Source organism: Pongo abelii, chromosome 8 (genome assembly GCF_028885655.2).
Source record: "Pongo abelii isolate AG06213 chromosome 8, NHGRI_mPonAbe1-v2.0_pri, whole genome shotgun sequence".
NCBI lineage: Eukaryota > Metazoa > Chordata > Mammalia > Primates > Hominidae > Pongo > Pongo abelii.
In genome coordinates, this window is record NC_071993.2 from 30,950,422 (window position 1) to 30,974,221 (window position 23,800).

The 23,800-nt window shown below is 44.7% G+C and overlaps 1 protein-coding gene across 2 annotated transcripts in view; it reads right to left on the reverse strand.

Annotated features, from left to right (window-relative positions):
- Positions 1-13,367, reverse strand: part of MTPAP (mitochondrial poly(A) polymerase) — a 37,102-nt gene extending 23,735 nt beyond the window's left edge. Inside the window, exons 1-4 of one of the 2 annotated variants that reach the window (XM_024254138.3) lie at positions 12,977-13,367; positions 5,321-5,493; positions 4,073-4,297; positions 585-809 (exon numbers count right to left, since the gene is read on the reverse strand). In XM_024254138.3, coding sequence (XP_024109906.3) covers positions 585-809; positions 4,073-4,297; positions 5,321-5,493; positions 12,977-13,193 — 840 coding nt within the window. In that variant the 5' untranslated portion in view covers positions 13,194-13,367. Of the gene's footprint in view, positions 1-584; positions 810-4,072; positions 4,298-5,320; positions 5,494-12,716; positions 12,951-12,976 lie in introns of those variants that run through there. The other variant, XM_054522132.2, reaches the window with a different exon arrangement.
- Positions 13,368-23,800: the final 10,433 nt, after the last annotated feature.

Here is a 23,800-nt window from a genome sequence, read left to right on the forward strand (position 1 = left end):
ATGTAAGACAACTATCAAGCGGCCATATTAACAAATAAAATAGAACTTAAGAAAAACGTTTTTATAGAGATGAATAAAGCATGTATGAGGGATATAATAATAAAACAATCTAATAAGGAAATACAATGATCATATACCTATATGTAGCTAATATAGCCTTTGGATAAAACAAAAATCTAAAGAATTTTAAAGAGAATTTTTTAAAGAGAAATTAACAAAACCAAGAATCATGAGATGTAAAAACATCTCAGTAACTAGATCACAAGGTTAAAAACAAAAAATCAGTTGATACATAATTCGAATAACACAATAGGCAACTTTCACTTAACTGAAAAATTTCTGAACGCTCGAAAACAATTAACTATTTGATTGCATATGTACAGAATATTCACAAAAATGATCAGCAGTAGAATAATACAAAGAAAGACTTCACCAGAGAATCAATAACAAATATACCTTATGCTTTAACCACAATGTTTAATAAGTTTAGAAATCAACAGTTTTATTTTATTAAGTTCAAAGATTTTTCTTTTTATACTTTCTTAACTTTAAATGATTATAGTGGTCAAAAGAAATAGACTTACCTTGTGAGCGCCGAGGTTTCTGGTTTCATCTAGATCCAAAAACATGTCCAAATCACATCCTAACTTCCCAAAAGTGTTGACCGAGGAGCCAAAGGGTCTGATTATGCAGTCCGGAAAATATGCAGCGGCTATGTCTTCAATAAGAGAACAGGTGAGATATCGGAGCTTAGTGTTCTCCTCTGTTAGCTGGAACTCCTTCAAGAGAGTGTTCAGCTGATCGTCTATCTAGCTAGCCGAAACAAAACCAACAAAATAGAGAAAAAGTACAGGTCATATAAAAGAATTACCATTTTACTTTCAAAGATTTGGTGGCTTTGGAGACCTACCTTAGAAATATGCAAAGCCTGGCGCGGTGGCTCACGCCTGTAATCCCAGCACTTTGGGAGGCCGAGGCAGGTGGATCACCTGAGGCCGGAATTTCACGACCAGCCTGACCAACATGGAGAAACCCAATCTCTACTAAAAATACAAAATAAGCCGGGCGTGGTGACGCATGCCTGTAATCCCAGCTACTCAGGAGGCTGAGGCAGGAGAATCGCTTGAACCCAGGAGGCAGAGGTTGTGGTGAGCCAAGATCGCACCATTGCACTCCAGCCTGAGCAACAAGAACAAGACTCCGTCTCAAAAAAAAAATATTCTTTAAAAACCACTGAGGAGGCCAGGCATGGTGGCTCATGCCTGTAATCCCAATACTTTGGGAGGCCAAGGCAGATCACATGAGGCCAGGAGTTTGAGACCAGTCTGAGCAACAACACAGCAGGACCTCGTCTCTATTTCACTAAAGAAATAAATTATATAATATTTTAAAATTTTTAAAAAGCTCTGAGGCATGCCACTAGCAAAATGAAAGTTGGCTAGAATTAAAACTTTGTAAGCAATGAGTATAAAGTATTGTTTTAAGAAAATGAAAGTAGTAAAGTACTCCAGAAGAGGTTAAAACAACCACGTTAGACATTTTAAACTCAAAGGGATGAAAGACCAATTGTTAAAGGGCAAGAAAAACTAGAAATACTCAAGTAATGAAGGCCCAAGACCTCTCAGTTTCTCAGAATAACAATCCTGTCTATCCACTAGAAGACTGGCATTAAAATGATCACATACTGAAATTGTGTACTGGAGTATCTGAAGTGAAAAAAAATCATAACTTCAAATGCTCTTATTTGAAACCAACATTGAAAATATCAACTGGCTGGGCACAGTGGCTCACACCTGTAAACTATTGGGAGGCCAAGGCGGGAGGATCGCTTGAGCTCAGGAGTGAGACCAGCCTGGGCAACGTGATGAAACCCTGATTCTACCAAAAAAAAAAAAATACAAAAACTAACTGGGCATGGTGGAATGCATCTGTAGTCCCAGCTACTCAGGAGGCTGAGGTGGGTCACTTGAGTCCAGGAGTTTGCAGCTACAGTGAGCTGAGATTGCACCACTGCACTCCAGCCTGGGCAACAGAGCAAGACTCCATCTCAAAAAATCACATCACATCACATCACATCACATCATCACATCACATCACATCACATCACATCACATCACATCACATCATCACATCACATCACATCACATCACATCACATCACATCACATCACATCACAACACAACACAACACAACACAACATAACTGAACTAAGCATTCAACTCAAAAATAATAAAAGAGGCCGGGCTTGGTGGCTCATGCCTGTAATCCCAGCACTTTGGGAGGCCAAGGCAGGCAGATCACATGAGATCAGGAGTTAGAGGCCAGCCTGGCCAACATGGTGAAACCCCGAATCTACTAAAAATACAAAAAATTAGCCAGGTGTGGTGGCACATGCCTGTAATCCCTGCTACTTGGGAGGCTGAGGCAGGGGAATTGCTTGAACCTGGGAGGCGGAGGTTGCAGCGAGCCACGATCAGGCCATTGCACTCCAGCCTGCGGAACAAGAGCGAAACTCTGTCTCAAAATAATAATAATAATAATAAAAGTAAAGGAAATAGATTAGAAGCAAAAATTTTCTTATTAGAAAATTAAACCTTGAAAATAGTATTTTGATAAATAAAGCCATGAGTTGATTCTTTGGAAAGACTAGCAAGGTCTGGCAAGTCTGAGTAAGAAACACCAAGACAGGCCACGTGCGGTGGCTCACGCCTATAATCCCAGCACTTTGGGAGGCCGAGGCGGGCGGATCACAAGGTCAGGAGATCGAGACCATCCTGGCTAACTCAGTGAAACCCCGTCTCTAATAAAAACACAAAAAATTAGCCGGGCATGGTGGTGGGCGCCTGTAGTCCCAGCTACTTGGGAGGCTGAGGCAAGAGAATGGCGTGAACCCAGGAGGTGGAGCTTGAAGTAAGCTGAGATCACGCCACTGCACTCCAGCCTGGGCGACAGAGCAAGAGTCCGTCTCAAAAAAAAAAACAAAAACAAACAAACAAACCAGCAAGACAAATACAAACAATATTTGAACACAGAAGAGACAGAATCTTGGGCCGGGCGTGGTGGCTCACACCTATAATCCCAGCACTTTGGAAGGCCCTAGTGGGCACATCACCTGAGGTCAGGAGTTCGAGACCAGCCTGGCCAAAGTGGCGAAACTCCGTCACTACTAAAAATATGAAAGTTAGCTGGCCATGATGGTGCACACCTATAGTCCCAGCTACTTGGGCAGCTGAGGCATGAGAATGGCTTGAATCGGGGAGCGGTTGCAGTAAGCCAAGATCATGCCACTGCACTCCAGCCTGGGCAAGAGCGAGACTCCATCTCAAAAAAAAAAGAAAAGAGAGAGAGATAGAATCAGAAAGAAGACATTTTAAAATTGACAGAAAACCATGTAAAATTTTATGTCATTATGCTGGAAAGAGAAAGAAAACCTAAATTGTTCAAAAGGCCGAAAACTTCAGAAGAATGTGGTTACCTGTAAGTACAAATGGGGCATGGCAGGGAAGGAGTAGACAAGGATTACTATCACTTTTCATTCAACATATCCTGTAGTTTGAATTTTTTAAAAGCAATCCCATTTATTTATAGAGATACTAAAATTGTAATAAAAATATTAGCACAACAAATGTAATAATGCATTTTTGTAAATACACCTTGACTAAGTAGGGTTTATTCTGTGAATGCAAGAATGACTTGACATGAGGAAATCTACAATGAATCTACAATTCACTACATTAAGACATTAGGAGGGGAAAGAAAAAGACATTAGGAGAAAAACCATATACAATGTCAAGATCATATGCCAGTCATCAATACAATCTCAAATGTCAAAACTCAACATCTACTCAATGTGTTGAGCATGATGACATTCTTAGAAAGCTAGAAATAGAAAAAAACTTTCCTTCATCTCATTATGCATCCACCACGATTCATCTCCATAACTCTTTTCACCTTGTAAAACTGAAGACCTATACCCATTAAACAATAATGTAGCTTGAACATTTTAGAGGAATCTTTATTGTTCATAAAAAAATACATAGTTCTAAAAGTTGAAGTACACCTAAAAACTTACACTTTCTGTATAACAAAGTAATTCAAAAAGCTGCTTGTTTGAACGTGGCAACTGATTACTTGACCGTATGCGTGACCGTTCAGAAGTCTGGTTTTTCAACTTCAGATTGAAGAAACGTGATCTGAATGGAATTGCAGCCTCCATGGCCGTCCTTGGAGTATGAGTCCCATTCTGCAGTGAACCTATGCTTTCCTTTTGGCAAAATTCTACGACAGCATAGAGACCCTATACCAAAAACAAGAAAAAACAGAACACATTTCACAATATATCTAACATACTAGTTTAGCTCATATATTAAAACAATTGTCATAATGCTACAAAATATCAAGTTTTTAAAATTTACAAATGATATGATTCTAACATAGCATTAATTTTATTCAATTTAAGTAGATTAAGAAAAGGAACACTGGGCCGGGCGCAGTGGCTCACGCCTGTAATCCCAGCACTTTGGGACGTGGAGATGAGCAGATCACCTGAGATCAAGAGTTCAAGACCAGCCTGGCCAACATGGTGAAACCCTGCCTCTACTAAAAATACAAAAACTAGACAGGCATGGTGGCGGGTGTCTGTAAGTCCAGCTACTTGGGAGGCTGAGGCAGGAGAATCTCTTGAACCCAGGAGACGGAGGTTGCAATGACCTGAGATCATGCCACTGCACTCCAGCCTGGGTAACAGAGTGAGACTCCATGTCAAAAAAAAAAGAAACGGAACCTTAAAACAATGTTAGTTAAGAGAAGCTGAAAAGACTGAAAAGAATGCTGAAGCAGAAAAATCCAAAGGCAAAACAAAGATCCCCTCCCACTGGCCTTCATCCGCAAGTTAAAGGGACTATCTAAAGTATTCAAGCTGGGTGTGGTGCTGCAGGACTGTAGTCCCAGCTACTCCAGAGGCAGAAGGATCACCTGAGCCTAGGAGTCGAGGCTGTAGTGCACTGTGATCATACCTGCCAACAGCCACTGCACTCCAGCATAGGCAACATAGTTGGACCCCGTCTCTTAAAAAATAAAATTAAGCATTCAAATAATGAAATCAGTCATAAATGACTTATAATCCTAAAATACCGCTATAAGAATTTCTGGTCCTATATCAAAAACAAAACTCATTAAAGAAATCTAGATAAGGAAGATGCAGTATATCAAAGAGAACCTACCTACCATATTGCAAAAAGCAACAGCAAAAAACAACTAATGGAGACCTCCACCCTTGAAAAGCATAAACGTTAAGTTAGATTGTTTTTCAAATACTTACAAGGCTTTCATAGAAGAAATGATTATTAATAGGTCCAAATTGGGATAAATATTTAAGGAACTTGTTTTCACTGATTTTCTCTGGGCAATGTATTAAAACAGTCCGCTGTGCCTGTTCTCGTCTTTCATTTTGCATCTCAGAGAATCTCCTTTTGGGAATCTTGTCTTCAAAGCCTATGAACGAGACACAAACATTTCCACCACACGCACACACACAAAATTTTAAAAATATTTTGATAAGGTGTTTAAAGACTTTATATATGACTAAAACCAACTTCACCTAATCTATTTTTTCTCTTCCTTTATAAGGGTTAAACTATACTACAGTAGTCTCCCCATTACCCACAGGGGTTATGATCCAAGATGCCTGTAAATGCCTAAAACCTCAGATATTACCAAGCCCTATATATATAATGTTTTATCCTACACATACATTGCTATGATAAGGCTTAATTTATAAATTAGGCATAGTAAGAGATTAACAACAATGGGCCGGGCTTGGTGGCTCATGCCTGTAATACCAGAACTTTGGGAGGCTGAGGTGGGTGGATCACCTGAGGTCAGGAGTTCGAGATCAGCCTGACCATGGTGAAACCTCATCTGTACTAAAAATACAAAAATTAGCCAGGCATGGTGGCGTGTGCCTGCAGTCCCAGCTACTTGGGAGGCTGAAACAGGAGAATCACTTGAAACCAGGCGGCAGACGTTGCAGTGAGCTGAGATTACACCACTGCACTCCAGCCTGAGCAACAGAGTGAGACTCTGTCTCAAAAAAGAGAGAGAGAGAGATTAACAACAACTAATAATGAAATAGAACAATTCTAACAATATACTGTAATGAAAGTCATATGAATGTGGTCTCTCTCTCTCTCAAAATATCATATTGCACTGTGCTCACCTATTTGTAGACCACAGTTGACTGTGAGGAACTGAAACTGTGGCCAATGAAAACATGGATGAGGTGGAATTACTGCACTTTCAGTGTTCGTTTGACTACTCTCCCACGACTACTATTAAAACTGCGCACTTTCTCTGTTTTTATTTACTATGCTTGATGCAAAGTGCTGAAAACGGAGTTCCACAAAAAAAAAAAAAAAAAAACCAAGAAAGTAAAATCACTTATTTAATACTTGCACAAATATGCACATACAAAATTGTGTAAATTGTAACATTCCAAAGCCTAAAAGAAATTATTACAAGCCTGAGTGTAATGAGACAATCAGTTTGGAAATTCGGTGTTTTGAAGTAAGTTATTAAGGCATTTTTCTTTCTCAAGGGTCTTGATCTGGCTCAATTAACAATGAGTTACCAACTATCATGTGCTCTGTATCAGGGAAATCAAAGAATTTAAAACCTCGTTGCTGCCCATGAAGAGCTCATTGATAATTTTACTAAGGAAAGAAAGAGGCTAGGAGTTTTACAATCAAGGGAATCAAGACAAGAATTGTGACAGTCCAGAATTAAATATTAATAACCCACTAGCCACAATGGGAAGGTCAACAAATAACTAAGTATAGAGAGAAAAAAATTATTCAAGTTCTAAGAGAGTATTAAAGCACAAACCTGAATGTTAACAACTAATTTTTTTCCCCCAAGATTTTAACTTCCAGTTAAGTAGTTTAAGGTGTTTCTTTAAAAAGTCTGGAATGGTAGACTCTAGAGATCATAAACCACCAAGTCTGATATCAATACCCTTAACAAGGCCAGACGCGGTGGCTCACACCTGTAATCCCAGCACTTTGAGAGGCGGAGGTGGGCGGATCACCTGAGGCCAGGAGTTTGAGACCAGCCTGGCCAAATCAGCCAGGCGTGGTGGCATGTGTCTGTAGTCCCAGTTACTTGGGAGGCTGAGGCAGGAGAATCACTTCAACCCAGGAGGTTGCAGTGATCCGAGATGGCACCATTGCACTCCAACCTGAGTGACAGAGGGAGAATGTCTCAAAAAAAAGAAAAAAAACTTAAAATTCCAAAGAAATTAAACAGAACAGAAAATGTAAATGATGTATAGAAATCAGCAGAAACTTTTAGCCTCATTTTCTTCCAAAAGGCTATGAAACTGATGGATCAAGGAAATACTCCAAACCCACTATCTTACTATCTTTTTTCTTTTTCTTTTTTTTTTTTTTTTTAAGAGACAAGGTCTCCCTCTGTCACCCAGGCTGGAGTGCAGTGGCACAATCCTACCTCACTGCAATCTCTGCCTCCCAGGTTCAAGCGATTCTCAAGCCTCAACCTCCCCAGTAGCTGGGATTACAGGCGTGCGCCACCACGCCCAGCTAATTTTTGTATGTTTAGTAGAGACGGGGTTTCACTACGTTGGTCAGGCTGGTCTTGAACTCCTGACCTCAAGCAATCCTCCCTCCTTGGACTCCCAAAGTGCTGAAATTACAGGCATGACGCCACTATGCCAAGCCTGAAAATACAGCTTTTAACTATGTGCCTTCGCCTCCATTCCCAATGACAATTCTTTAACATCAATCTCTTATTTCAGGCCTGTATCACAATAATCTGACTCCTAAACTAGTCTCATTCACCCTAGTTTTGTTTTTCTCAAGCTATCCTCCACATAACTGCCAAAGTGTTCTTTATAAAATGGTCTTTTTTTTTTAAGTCTTATTCTTTGGCTTGCCTGCTTAAATCCTTTAATGGCTTCCCCACTGCCTTTAAGATCACATCTCAACTCCATAGCATGGGTATAAAGTGCTTGCACCATGTCCCATCTCTCCTCTTTCATGTCACTTATACCATTTCTTTCTGTTGTACTTTTCACATATGGTACGGTATACACACAATACTATCACATGCTATGAACTATCTATGTCTTCTTCCTTCTGGTTGGAATGTCCACCTTCTCATTTTCTGTCTGGCAAACTCCCATTCACCCTCCAAATCTTGCTCAGGTCTGTGAAGACTTCTGACTCTCCATGGCAGAATCTCTTCCACCTCTGTATTACCTTACTTTAACAACTATGAAGGAATGTAATTCATAGTGTTATATTTATTCAACAATATGGAAGAATACTTTCTTCCATATTGAGGGCAGAGGCTATTCTTTTCAATTAGATCTCAGTCTACCAACTGTCCTTCCTCCAAGTGGTCCTTATTTCCTTCTCTTATGCTACAGGCTCTGCCTAGACCACCTTACCATCTTTTCAGTTGTGAATGCCACCTAAACACACTTGTCTCTGATTTTTACTGAGTCTAAACTGGTGTCCAACTGCATATTGCAAAAGTAAAGTCAAACAGCATAGAATTTTCTTTTTTATTTTTCAGACAGAGTCTCACTCTGTTGCCCAGGCTGGAGTGCAGTGGTGTGATCTCGGCTCACCGCAATCTCCACCTCCGGGGTTCAAGCAATTCTCCTGCTCAGCCTCCCGAGTGGCTGGGATTACAGGACCTGCCACTGCGCCAGGCTAATTTTTATATTTTTAGTAGAGAAGTGGTTTCACCATGTTGGCCCGGCTGGTCTTGAACTCCTGACCTCAGGTGATCCTCCTGCCTCGGCCTCCCAAAGTGCCGGGATTACAAGTGTGAGCCATGGCGCCTGGCCCAAACAGTGTAGAATTTTCTCAGGTAGAAGCATAAGTCCTCTCCCAGTCCTCTTACCCTAACAGCCAACCATTAAGTTGTGGTTCTTACCTTTTCAGACATTTTCAAGGTATATGTAAACATATTCTCTTTTACACAACTGAAATTTACTGAAATCTTACTATATATTCTGTAACATGCTGTAAGATATTTAATATATTGGGGACATTTTCCCATATCAGAAGATACACATTTACTTTATTTCTTTTAAAAAGTATATACTCTTAAATATGTATTTATCATAGTTTAGCCAAATCTCTACTGATAAATATTTAGGTGGTTTACCATTTTTTCACTATTACAAACAATGCTGCAATGTCATCTGTATGCAATGTCTTTGCACATGTATGCAAATATATCCCTGCAGGTGGACTGCTGGCAAAGAGCAGGGATTACATTTGAGAATGAGATAGAGAAGTTTGATTAAAAAAATGGAGCAATGTGCTTGAGAAGATGAAAAAGGTAGAATCTAAAGCCATAAACAACAGTAGGTTAAGAATGATGTAGACACGATGACAAAGTTGTGAAGGCGGGAACAGAAAGTTGAGGTAATTTATTGCCTCACCAAAGGTTTATCAAATCTATAACAAATTAAAAGGAAGAACTAATAAGTGCTAATATTTTATGACAGATTGAAATGTGCAATGGTCTTGATAATACAATATGGTAAGCACAAACTAACATTAAGAAATGACTGAATAGGCCAGGTGCAGTGGCTCATGCCTGTAATCCCAGCACTTTGGGAGGCCAGGGAGGGTGGATCGCTTGAGGTCAGAAGTTCGAAACCAGCCTAGCCAACATGGTGAAATCCCATCTCTACTAAAAATACAAAAAATTAACCAAGTGTGGTAACGCGTGCCTGTAATCCCAGCTACTCAGGAGGCTGAGGCGGGAGAATCGCTTGAAGGCGGAGGTTGCACTGAGCCAAGATAGCGCCACTGCACTCCAGCCTGGGCGACTGAGAGACTCCTTCTCAAAAGAAAAAAAAAAAAATGACAGAATACTGTCCTGTATTTAGAATTAAAAACAAAATAAAGATGCATGCACATAATGGGGGAAAAATTAACCTAGCACAGTTTTATAAAAGAGGCCTGAAAGTCTGATGCATCATAGGAATGTCTTAACTTCTGGATTGAGGATAGGAAGAGAATGAATTCATATATAGAACTTCAGGCCTTATTGAGACAAATGTTTTTAAAAATCCAAATTTAAGGGGTAATAACACTTCTTTGCTACTTACTAATCAGGCCACATATGGAGTATATGTTCTGCTCTGGACGTAATAGATATGAAAGATATTAATAAGCCAGAGAGCATCCAGAGAGGAATAACAAAAAGTCTAGAAACTCTAATATACAATTACTACAGATAAAGAGAGGATTTACAGACTGGAAAAAAAAAAAAAAAACTATAAGAATCTGAGAGCTGAGCACTGGCTTTAAACATAATATAGCACCTTCTCTTAATAGTTTTCCAAGCACTGTCACATACACACTCTTCTGAAACTCACAATAACCTTTTAAGATAGACAGGGTAGGTATCACTGCAGGTGAAAAAAACTGCCCAACATCAAATACCTAATAAGCTGGGTAGCCTCCTGCAGTTTAGCTGTTGTTGGTTTGGCTGCTGGCATCCAAACAACCGCTAAACCTGTTCAGGTAACAGTTCTGGTAACAGCACACCCCTGCTAGTAAAAAACCACTCTATGTGGTTGTGGTGGAACTGTCACACTTATCCCCCACCCCATGAGATAGGGATTATCAGGCTATTTTGGACACCTCCTCCTCATCCAAAGGGTGGGCATGTGATCAATCGGAAGCTGCAAGCATGTGCACGTGGAGCTGCTGGTGACCATCACCCCCACCAACAACATCCCATGTAGAAGAGCCCAAGATTATAAGGCCACCAAAAAATAGCTAAGGAAAATGAAAATATCTCACACTGACCACGTCAATCCAGTTGACCTTAAAGTATGATATATGTCTCTTTCTGGAGTTTGGTTACACAGATTGGTATAGTCTCCCTTTTCTACTTAAGCTATTTTGAGTTAGTTTCTGTTACCTGTATCAGAAAGAATCCCGAATAATACACCACGTACTCTTATTGTCTTTCTACTACAGCTCTTTCCACTACTAACACGAAACCTATGTCAAAACTAAGACCAACGTGGAAATGGGAAATTAACAGATTTTAGCTCACTATATTTTTCAACAATTAGAGCCTGACCAAAAATGGAATTGACTGATTTATGCAACAATGTTCCTTATTGCTATAAACTGGTAATGAAGCCTCACACTGAATGAAAAACTGAATTGGATATTTCTCAAGTTCCTTCCAATTATAAAATCACATGCTTCTAAGTGAGTATAAGGTGTACTTACCTGTCCTTTTTTAAAATGGTAAAGACATCCAAATGAGGATTTTGTTATTTCCTGCAAGAATCCCTGAATATTTAGTCGTATTATTCTAATGACACAAAATGAAACACTTCCTTAAAAAAGAAAAACAGCACAGCTAAAGTAAATGAAGAGTATAGTCTTGGAATTAGAAGTGGGTTTTACTGCCTGGGCGAGGTGGCTCACGCCTGTAATCCCAGCACTTTGGGAGGCCAAGGCAGGCAGATCGCCTGAGTCTGGAGTTCAAGATCAGCCTGGCCAACATGGTGAAACCCCATCTCTACTAATAACACAAAAATTAGCCAGGCCGTAGTGCCACGTGCCTGTAATCCCAGCTACTGGGGAGGCTGAGGCAGGAGAATCACTTAAACCTGGGAGACCAAGGTTGCCGTGAGCCAAGATCGTGCCATTGCACTCCAGCCTGGGTGACAGAGCAAGACTCCGTCACGGAGAAGAAAAAAAAAAAACAGTGGGTTTTTTTATTTTTGCCACCGAATAGCTGAGTTTAGCTTGAACTACTCAAGCTACCCTTGGACCACCCTGTTCCCTCATCTACAAAATGGAGTAACAGTATTTCCTTCCACACCTACGCTACAGGGTTGTTTCATATATCAAAGAGCATATGAACATACTCTCAAATTTAAACACCCATACAAATGTTAAATTACAATAGCTTTTTTGGCAGAATCCTTACTCAAATTTTCGGCGTTACTTAGAAATTTTCAACAGAAGTAGCTTCCACTAAAGACAATCCAATCAATATTTGAATGAAATACATAAAGATTTCTCACTGCCTGCCAATGTAAGTCTTTTATACAGTCTGATAAAGACACCAGCTTATTTTAGGGAAAAAATAGCTCCAAGGAATCGTAGAAATCAATACATTTTGTTTAATAATCTGACTAAAAGTCTAAATTAACTGAGCTAGTGACCTTGCCTAAGTTATTTACCTCTTTGAGCCATTTTCTACATCTGTAAAATGGACACAGGGATACATTTCTTGCAAGACTGTTTTACGAACTGTAAATAGAATACACAAGCTCTTGAGTCACAAGAGAGGTTCAATAACACTGGCTTCTCAATACACAAAGAAGCATATAAATGTAGAACGAACGCTGGACAACAGCCTGTTGCAGTGAATTCAAATCTGTTACCACATTGATTTGGTTCAAAATGGCCAAAAAGAATAAAGTAAACGGCAGTACATTTCATAGGCTGAACCCTATGTCTAGGAACCAAGAATCCCCTTGATTCATCAGGCTACAATATAACTCGGCCTCCAGCAACAACTTAACGTATCAAAATCAGAAATATACGTACATGATGCAGCGACTGGCTCAGGTGTGTAGCATTACTATCATTGGGAACACTATTTCGTCAAACTGTAAAGTGCTAGCAAACTGGGTTCCTGACCTGAATTTCATGGAAGTCTAAACAACTCCATTACTGTACACAGGAGTCGCCCCAAAGAAACATCACACATCTCACTTCTGCCTCAGCAACGGCGGCGATCCTGGGTTCCCCTACAGAGATCAGAGGAGAGGAGGACAGGACACAGCCCCACCCTCTTGCCAAAGGGTCCACAGCCATTTCCACAGCCCACGTGTTTCCCCGTGATCCCAGACTCCTCGCCCGCTGTGGGACGGAACTACAGGGCAAACCGGCGCCATCACCTGTCTCCACGCTCCCTGAAGGCTGCTCGTCTCTCCTAAGGTCTTTGGCCACAGTTCCTGGGCAACTCAAAAGCCTGACGATAGGCCGCTGGACTCGAGTTCTTCTCTGGGCACACAGGTTCAAACGGGTCAAGAGCCCCACGCCGGGAACCGCCATTGTTAAAAAAAAAAAAACAGCACTAGCGCAAAGCTGAAAGGTCAGCGCGTTTTCGCGCATGCGTCGGGGGGTGGGGGTGGGGGGGCAAAAGACATGGGAAGCCTCGAGGGTCAAACTAGGCGAAAGAAGTTCGCTTTTAGAGGAAGAAAGGAAATTGAGGCCGGAAAGAAGATACCTGAGCTTTCAGACATGGTTTACTTCCACAGTCACACAGTTTACCAAATGAAAAGCTCCATAGAAGGAGCGCGCCACCTACTCTTGTAAATAGCATCATGAAAATAGAACCAGAGCCCGGGCGCGGTGGCTCATGCCTGTAATCCCAGCACTTTGAGAGGCTGAGGCAGGTGGATCTCCTGATGTCAGGGGTTCGAGACCAGCCTGGCTAACATGGCGAAACCTTGTCTCTACTAAAAAATACAAAAAAATTAGCTGGGCGTGATGACATGCCTGTAATCCCAGCTACTTGGGAGGCTGAGGCACGAGAATCACTTGAACCCGGGAGGCGAAGGTTGCAGTGAGCCGAGATCACACCACTGCACTTAAGAGATCGCGCCACTGCACTTAAGCCTGTGCAACAGAGCGTGACCCTGTCTCAAAAAAAAAAAAGTTAAAATAATGGAAAGGCTTTTAACCTCTGAAAGGGGCACCAGGAGCAGGCAGGGCATCATCTTCTTCCTTGAACCGTGTGAGGACATTTTACAACCTCTGCCAATATGCCTCAATTCAAATTAAAATTCAAGTGGTTTTGCCAGCCCCTCCTCCAAGTGAGAAGTACATACCTCATCTTAAAGCCATACGAAAGGCATTGGAGAGGACTGGTTCAGTCTTCTCATTTTGGACATGAGAAAGTGGGGCACAGATCAGACAAGGACTGGCTATAGGTCACACCTGGGGAGTCAAAGCTTAAAGTCAGAGCTCTGCCCTTGATTCAAGGCTCTTCCTCAGTGCCCGTGTCATAACGAGTGGCCCTTGCTCGGGTGCCTGGGAAAAGGAAAACAGTGCAAAGAAGCCTGCAACTGAAGGTAGCCTCCCAAGGGGAGGCTCCCAGGGGGACACACTGCTGCTGGAGGCGAAAGTAAAGCAAGGGGCCTCGCAATCGGAGCGTGAGAGAGGACAAACCAGCACTGGAACTGACTAGCCAGCTCTGTGTTAGCATGGTGCTATTGCCTTGCAGGTATTTTCCTTTTTAATCATCTCAACAAATCTGAGTGATTAAACCCATTTCATGGATGAGAACACGGAGGCTCAGAGACAGTAAGTAACTTGTCTAAGGTGGCCTCATTAGAAGTTGGCTGTGCTGGCTGGGTGTGGTGGCTCACGCCTGTAATCCCAGAACTTTGGGAGGCCAAGGCAGGAGGATCACCTGAGGTCAGGAGTTCGAGACCAGCCTGGCCAACATAGTGAAACCCTGTCTCTACTAAAAATACAAACATTAGCCAGGTGTGGTGGTGGGCACCTGTAATCCCAGCTACTTGGGAGGCTGAGGCAGGAGAATCACTTGAACCCAGGAGGCGGAGGTTTCAGTGAGCCAAGATTGTGCCACTGCACTCCAGCCTGGCAACAGAGTAAGACTCTGTCTCAAAAAAAAAGTTGGCTGTGCCATTTGACCCCAGGTCGGTCCCCAGATCCTGGGCCTTCCACTGGGACACACACTCAAGGCCACCCTCAGGCCACACAGAGTCCTACCACTCCCACATGGATGTTGAAGAATCTCAAAGTTAGATAGAAGTATATTTTATTTTGACACTTCCAAGGAAAGTCCTGCGTAAGCAATGAGTTTGGGGATGGATGTGAAGCCTTTTTAATTTTTGTGGGGGATATTTAATCCCTTTAGCAGAATAAAATGTTCTCCAGCCACTTGGCAGTAGCTACTTTTTTTTTTTTTTTTTTTTTGAGACAGAGTCTTGCTCTGTCGCTCAGGCTAGAATGCATTAGTGCAGTCTCGGCCCACTGCATCCTCCTTCTCCTGGATTCAAGCAATTCTCCTGCCTCAGCCTCCCAAGTAGTTGAGATTACAGGCACCTGCCATTAAGCCTGGCTAATTTTTGTATTTTTGTAGAGACGGGTTTTCACCATGTTGCCCAGGCTGGTCTTGACCTCCTGAACTCAGGTGATCCACCCACCTCGGCCTCCCAAAATGTTGGGATTACAGACGTGAGCCACTGCACCCAGTCGAAAGTAGCTATTTTTATAGAACTATTCTGTTGTAAGGTATTACTTCTAGCTCACTGGCCTGCATCTTCCAGAAAAGAAAACTTTGCATTTAATGTTTAAAATGAAATAAATGCTTATTTTTATAAGGTTGATATGGTTTGCATCTGTGTCCCCACCAAATCCATGTTGAGATATAATCCCCAGTGCTGGCCGTGCGGCCTGGTGGGAGGTGTTTGGATCATGGGGGTGGATCCCTTATCACTGGCTTAGCGCCATCCCCTTGGTGATAATTGGATGTGTTCTCGGAAACCTGGTTGTTTAATAGTGTGTGGCACCTCCCCTCAATTTTGCTCCTGCTCGCTCCATGTGGTGTGCCTGCTCCCCCTTTGCCTTCTGCCATGATTGTAAGCTCCCTGAGGCTTCCTCAGAAGCAGACGCCAGTGCCATGCTTCCTGTACAGCCTGCAGAACCATGAGCCAATTAAACCTCTTTTCTTTGTAAATTACCCAGCCTCAGATATTTTTTTATAGTGATGCAGGAAGGGCCTAATGCAAAGGTGTACTGTTTTGTTTTGTTTTCAAGCTAAGGTATATTGTTTATGCCTTATTACAAATTTGAGGGATATCAGAAACTGGGGGATACTGTAAGCCCAGCAAGGGGAGGAATAATACTCTATGGCTTCAAGCCTGGGCTCTCCTGCATATGGGGTTTCACAATGGGAATGGTGCTTGATGCATTCAACTAATACCTTATTTGTAGACATCTGTATCGTTTTCAGCTTTTAAAATATGATCAGCTACATTGTAGCCAATATCCCCAGTTAAGTCATAGCTGATATACAACTTTATTTCCTTATAATGAAATACTAGAAGTTACTGGTCAGATTTAAGATGTTCAATACAAATTGCTCTTTAGAAAAATTGCTCCAGTTTACCTTCAGACAGCAGTTACAAAAGTCTCATTTTTCCAAACCCTCATGGTTTGGAAACTATATTCATGGTTTCCAAATCTCATGTGTCCCCACTAAATCTCATGTTGAATTCTAATCCCTAATGTTGGAGATGGGGCTGGGAAGTAATTGGATCACAGGGGCAGATTTCCCATGAATGGTTTAGTACCATCCCCTTGGCACTGTCCACACGATTGTGAGTGAGTTCTCATGAGATCTGGTCATTTAAAAGTGTGGCATCTGCCCCCTCACTCTCTCTGGCTCCTGCACCTTGTGAGATGTCTCGCTCCCCCTTCGCCTTGCACCGTGACTGTAAGTTTCCTGAGGCCTTCCCAGAAGCTGAGCAGATGCCAGCGTCATGGTTCCTGTACAGCCTGTGGAACTGTGAGCCAGTTAAACTTCTTTTCTTTAGAAATTCCCCAGTCTCAGATATTTCGTTATAGTACTCACTAACACTCACTAACTCTGAGTTTGCTTTTTCTTTTTTATTATTACTAGATGAATATTATTTTATATATTCATTGCCCATTTGTATTTCTTCTTTTCCGAATTGCCGGTGTATTTCCTTGACTCATTTTTTTCTATTACTGTGTTTGTCTTTTTCCCGTTTGTTGATGAGTACCTTCACATAGTGGGAATACCCACACTGATATACTTCATTATATAAAAATCGAAACTTCTGTATGTTACAAAACACCAGAAAAACAAATGAAAAGACAGAAGAAATTATTGAGAAAAAAAATTTACAATGAATAGAACAATTTTTCTTTATACCTTCTGTACAGTACTGAGCATCACGCTTAGAAAGTCCTTCATAATCCCCAAGATCATGTAAATATTCATTTTTTTGTTATCTCTTAGTTTGTTAGTATGTTTACAGTTTTATTTGTTAACATCTTTACAACAACTGGAATTAGTTTCTGGCATGAAGTTTAAAGCAGTAGTAATTTTAGCTTGATTTTTTCCCAGGAAGTTAATTAATTGCCCTAACAAAACTTATTGAATAATTCTTCTTTGCTCACAGGGTCTTAACTCCACCTTTATCACATGCTAAAAAGTATGTTCTTATAAAAATTCAGATTTGTTTCTGGACTTCGTATTCTTTTCCATGATCTGTGATCTTTTCTAAATTCTAAAGCTGTCCGTATTCCAACAAGGGCTCCCAAATTCTCAGAAATAGAGTTTGCATTGCTTTGGTGATCTCTGTTCATATTCTTATCTCTTATGTTAGACCGTGAGTTCCCTGAGGAATGGGAACTCTCCCTGTGACCCTGAGTTCCCTGAGGGAAGGGAGGTCTCACTCCTCTTTGTACCCCGAGAGCCGAGTGTGGTGTAATGAAGGGAGGGCAAAACAGCACATGGGGAAATGAGGAAGCCCCAGGATTACGGTTGCCAGATTGAGCAAATAAAATAGGCAGTTAACCTACAGTATCAGATAAACCACAAATAGTTTTTTGTATGAGTATGTGCTATGTAATGTTTGGGATATACTTATCCTAAAAGTTTTCCAGACATCTCCACTGAAACACTCATCCTCCTCAGACCTCAAACCTCCACCTACCATGAGATCCAAGCTGAAAAACCAGGAATGCATCTTTTACATGCCAAATGCCACAAGTGACACAGGCTCAAGTTAGAGGCACCCAATAGGCTGAGGATGAGAGTGGGAAATATGACCTTCCACGCTTGCAGAGGCAGCGTCACAGGCCAAGAATGAACTGACTCACTGCTGTTCCTCCAAAAGCCTCTCCCCCAACCCCCTGCACCCTGCCCCATGTCCCTGGTCCCCAGGGGCCCTGACCTGAGTGGGGCAGGGCAGACACTGTATGATCCTACAGCTGACTGTTCATAGTCTCTAATCTTTCCTTCTCGTATAAAAGAAAAACAGGGCTGTCCTCTGTTTTTACCCAGCATGTGACACCTGCCTGGACACACCCAGTAGGCACTCAAGCCATGCTGGGGATGCAGTCATTCTGTTTCTCATGGTTTTTTGTTGGTGGTGGTGGTTGTTTGTTTTTGAGACAGAGTCTCACTCTCTCACCCAGGCTGGAGTGCAATGGTGCGATCTTGACTCACTGAAACCTCCACCTTCCGAGTTCAAGCAATTCTCCTGCCTCAGCCTCCCAAGTAGTTGCGATTATAGGCACCCACCACCATTCCTGGCTAACTTTTTGTATTTTTAGTAGAGATGGGGTTTCACCATGTTGGCCAGGTTGGTCTCGAACTCCTGACCTCAGGTGATACACCAGCCTTGGCCTCCCAAAGTGCTGGGATTTACAGGCATGAGCCACCGCACCCAGCCCTATTTTTCATGTTTATCCATACATTTCCACAGGGGCTGCAAGCCTACACAACCTATGCACTTGGTCCAAATGGCCCCTAGTTTGTGTCAGGCACAGTGCTAAGCATTGGGGTTACAATGGTGAACGAAAACCAACCTGGCCCTTGACATCATGGGGCTTATGATCTAGTTGGGGAGATGGCCATAAATCACGTGATCAAAATTTTTTTAATTTAAAAAGTATAAGGAGATATAAGAGCGTATAGTGAAGGACCTAATCTGATGGGGTGGGTAGTCAGCACGCCAAATGAGGACTATTTGAGAGGGCGTTCACTGTCAAAGAGAAATGCTTCTGGCAGAGAAAACTGCATGTGCAAAGGTCCTGAAGTAGGAGGAAGGGTGCCTCAGGGATCTGAGGTGAGTGAGAGAGAGAGAACGAAGCAAGAGGAAGCTGCAGAGGCAGGCAGGGGCCAGATCCTGCAGGCCAGTGGTGAGTCAAGGCCATTGCAGAATGTAGCAAGAGAGTCACTTAGTAATATTGGGCTTTTAAAGATGAATATGGCTGCAATACCAGAATGGGTGGTTGGAAGAGGCCAAAGTGGAAGCTACTGGGGAGGTCTCTGTAAGACGTGACAGTGACATAGTGGTGGAAATGGGGCAGGAGAGAGGGAGACTGTGTTGGGCTTCATCATGGTTGAATGCAGGAGAGAAATGAGGTATCAGGGAGATGCTGGCACAGCCAGGGAAGACTTTCATCACCCACTGGGCACGGGGGAGGGTGGTTAAACTGTGGAGAGAAGCAGGGCTCTTAACCAGGATGGAAAAGAGAGAGAGTGTGAGGAGAAGGAGCAGGAGCAAGAGAGCTAAAGCTGAGAACTCAAAGGACCAATGAGATGCTACAGGGCAGGCTCACAGAGGTGGGGCAGAAGGGACTCACTTGTTGCCCAGCTTTCTCTCATTTCAGTCTCAAAAGGATCCCACCTGCTAGGGGGAAATTTTCCCACTTTGCAGGGTAGTCAAATCAGATCCTTTCCTAAAATCACAGAGCTGGGACATGAACGCAGGTCTGTGTAACTGTAAAGCTCACACTTTCCTCTCTTCCAAAAGCCCCACTCCTGCCCCCTGATCCCTGGGCTGATGAGTTTACATCGAGGCCTATAGCCAAAAGGAGGGCTCAGAGACTCCCCAGCAGCGGAGGAAAGTGGCTGGGTGGGAGGGCTAATTCTCAATTCTTGTAGTTTTTCCAGAGCCTGGAGCCTGGGGGAATATGGGGAAACCAAGGCAGACACAATGTGGAGACAGCAAAGGGCAGTGTTTCTCAACTTTGGCTACATGTTGCCATCATCAGGTGAGCTCTGAAAACTCTTGGTGCCCAGGCTGTCCCCCAACCAATTAGCTCAGAATCTCTAGGGTGGGGCTGGGGCTCTAGAGTGTGTGGGGAGCTGGGTGTGTGTTCAGACCAGTTGCTTCTTTCTGTGCCTCAATGTTCCTGGTACCGTTGGAGGGGCTGAGATCCTGGGGATTCCTGGGGCCTGGCTGCATGGCCTGGCCACTCTGATGCCCTTGTGTTCTCCACGGCAGGCCAGCAAAGCTGAGGAGAATGCCTCCGACAGCCTCATGCACTTCATGGACTCACAGCTGGAGCAGCAAATGGAGACCACCCAGAACCTGGTGGACTCCTACATGGCCATTGTCAACAAGACCTTGCTGGACCTCGTGGTTGGTCTCATGCCCGAGACCATCATGCACCTTATGATCAACAACATGCATGCACCGCCTCATGGGGGCAGGGGGCTCCTGTGGTACTAGGGGTGCAGGTGGCCATGTTGGCCTGGGGGAGATGCGGACCAGCCCTATGGGACCAGGTCCAGGGAGGGAGGCACCATCCAGACTAGAGCTCCCATAGAAATATAACATGGGACTGGGCACAGTGGCCCATGCCTGTAATCCCAGCACTTTGGAAGGCCAAGGTGGGAGGATCGCTCGAGCCCAAGAGTTTGAGACCAGCCTAGGCAACATAGTGAGACCTGGTACCTACACAAAAGTCTTAAAAATAGCTGGGCTCAGTGGTGGCATGTGCCTGTATTCCTAGTTACTCGACAGGCTGACATTGGAGGATCACTTTGAGCCCAGGAGTTTGAGGGTGCAGTGAGTGGTGATCTCACCCACTGTACTCCAGCCTGGCGACAGAGTGAGATCCTATCTCCAAAAACAATTTAGGAAAAACTGAGTAGACAGGTGTCCTGGTGGTATGATAGGTCCTAGGTCCCCTCCCATATCTGTGACCTTGGACAGGTGACTTTTCCTCTGGACCTCAGTGTCCCCATCTGAATGAGTAAAGGCGGTGGGGAGGCAGATCTTCAAGTCTAAGCGATGTGGAAGCTACATCTAAAAAGCCATACTTGGGGCTCCAAGTCCAGTACACAGTCCCAGCAGGGCCTGACTGGGCGGCCAGGTCCCAACCTTTTTGCCCACTCTCAAACCAAGGAGTTCATGTTCTCGGAGCTGCTGGCCAACCTGTACTTGCGTGGGGACCAAAACACGCTGATGGAGGAGTCGGCAGAGCAGGCACGGTGGCGTGACTAGATGCTGCGCATGCACCACGTGCTGAAGGCGGCGCTCAGTGTCATCAGTGACATCAGCACAAACACTGTCAGCACGGTCATGGGGGCCCATGGACGACTCCTGGCTGGAGGTGCAGAGCGTCCCAGCTGGACGCAGGTACCAGGGCTGGCCCCCACAGCCCCAAAGCCCACCAACCTCCGTGGCTGAGCCTGGGGGCTCTTGGAACAGACTCCGTGCCCAAGCTGGCAGGCACGGGTGCTTTCTGGAACTATCAGAGAGGGCAGAGAGCTCGTGGTTTATAGTGTAGGGGCTGGGAACTTGGAGGGGGTTATGTGCGGGGCTGGACTCTGAGGTGGCCAGAGACCTATGAACGTCATTTTGGGCACACCTGTTGTACAGTCTGAGTCATGCTGGCAGGGCAGGACATCCAACTCCCAGCCTGGGAGTGCAGAGCAGGGGTGATAGGGTCCCACCTCCTCTATCTGTTGGCAATCCAGTGGTGATCTAGGATAAAATCTTGAGAGTCCCATGCACACGGTCTTCCCACAACACACCTCACAGGCCAGGCAGGGACACACAGCCCCCTTCTCTCCCTCCCAGGTACCATCATAGCTGCTAGCATGTGGCTGAAGGCAGGGTCCCTGGCCCCCGCTGAAGCACTACCACCAGCCAGCGGGCTCATGCACCTTGGCCTGTTGCTCCTAGAGATTGCCTATGCTGTTCAGCCAACGGGACCACAGTACCTGCTGGCCCAGCTGAGCTCCTCCCAGTGAGCCCGCCTGCCTTCCTTGCCATGGACTCTCCCTCTTCTGCTTTTCCCAGCAGGAAGTGCCCAGCCTCACCTATCAACCTGCAGCCCCCCAACCAGCTGAGGCTCCCCTCTTAGACTTATAAGTGTATGGCCAGTGGCATCCGGCTGCCTGCTCTCCCTGCCTCCCCCAGGGTCCCTTCAGAGGGTCCTGGGCTTTCTGACCACCCAGATGGGCCTCAGGCGCACCCTCCAGCCATCCATCCCTTTTAGCTTCGCCACCCTGATTCAAGCAGTGTTCTTTCTCTATCAGGCCTGGTGGCTGTTGTGTGGGGCTCCCCGAGGCGAGAGGCGGCCCTGGGCCAGTGGGTTGGAAGACAGGGTGACCAGAGAAGAGGGAAGCCTGAGGGGGCTGAGCATTGGTCTGAACTGTGGGTACACTGCCTGGGTGCCGTGGGAGAGGCCAGTGTGTGTAGGGTGTGGAGGGCCACCACAGCCCCCAGGACCTACCTGTGAAGCTCCGGCTCCTCCCTCCATCTTCCTCCCCTTTCCCTTCCAGCCCCTCTTTTCCAGGAACCTTGCCACACCCACACCTGCGCCCTCCCCTCCCCGGCCCTCCCACAGCTGCTGCGGCTTGCCCCTGCTCTGTGCTTGCCTCACCAGCTCTCTGCCCACTTTTCTGTCTCCTGTTTTCTCTCTGCTTTCTCTCCAACTGCCAGCCAATCGATCGGGTCAGGCAAATCCATCTCATCCTGAGAGCCTCAGGCCCCACTTCGACCTCTAAACAGATCCCTCCTCTTCTCAGAGACCTCCCTTTCCAAGCCTGCCTGGGCGGCTGTTCTGTGACTTGACAGTGGCTCTCCCAGCCCCAAAGCCAGCCCCCTTCATCTGTGACTTAGCCTGTTGTAGTGGAGAGCTGACACATCCAGCTGTGACTGTTGCTGAAAACTTGTGCCCCTCTGTGGTATGCCCCTGCCCTGTTCTATAAATGTGTATAAGTAGGCTGAGTGCGGTGGCTCACGCCTGTGATCCTAGCACTTTGGGAGGCCGAGGCAGGCAGATCACAAGGTCAGGAGTTTGAGACGAGCCTGGCCAATATGGTGAAACCTCATCTCTACTAAAGTTACAAAAATTAGCCGGGCATGGTGGCAGGTGCTTGTAGTCCCAGCCACTCACAGGCTGAGGCAGGAGAATTGCTTGAACCCGAGAGGCAGAAGTTGCACTGAGCCGAGGTCATGCCACTGCACTCCAGCCTGGGCAACAGAGCGAGACTCTGGCTCAAAAAAAAAAAAAAAAGAAAAAAGAAAAAATTTATAAATACTCATATGCATATATATATATATATTTATAGATTACACACACACACACACACACACACACACACACTTGGCCAACTGCCTCTCCTCTAGTGCTGGGAATCAGTCACTGTGCTGTCCTTGTGGAGTCTTGTGGCCCAACAAAAGAAAGCTGTCCCCTGACATTGCCCCTCCACAGTGCACCACCTCCAGTGAGCCTCGCTGTCATGCCCGGCATGTGGACAGCCAGCCCCCACCATCCCTCCTGTCCCCCACCAAGCATGGGGTTGCTGTACAGGAAGCTGTGTGGCCTGACAGTCTCTACCAGTTCTACCAGTCTCTACCTCAGCTGAGAATAAAACCCATTTCTGGATGACAGGGAATGTGTCCTCTGCTGGCTGTGTTCTCTGCGGAGCTCTGGGGAGGGGAAAGTTCAAGCCATTTCTAGGGTGCTGTTGGGAGTGGTGAAAAGGCCACACCCTTTCCAAGGGACACTTTTCCTGGAAAGCCCCTGGAACTTAGCTGGCTCTTATCCTGTGAAGCTGGCTCTGGCCACTAGAGGGCAGGGCCATGAACTCAGCCTGGAGGGAGCCTGTGGGGCAGCTGGCACTCTGGAGGGACAGACAGGACAGGCCACCAGGTGCAGACAAGAGATGGAGGCAAGGGGACAAAATG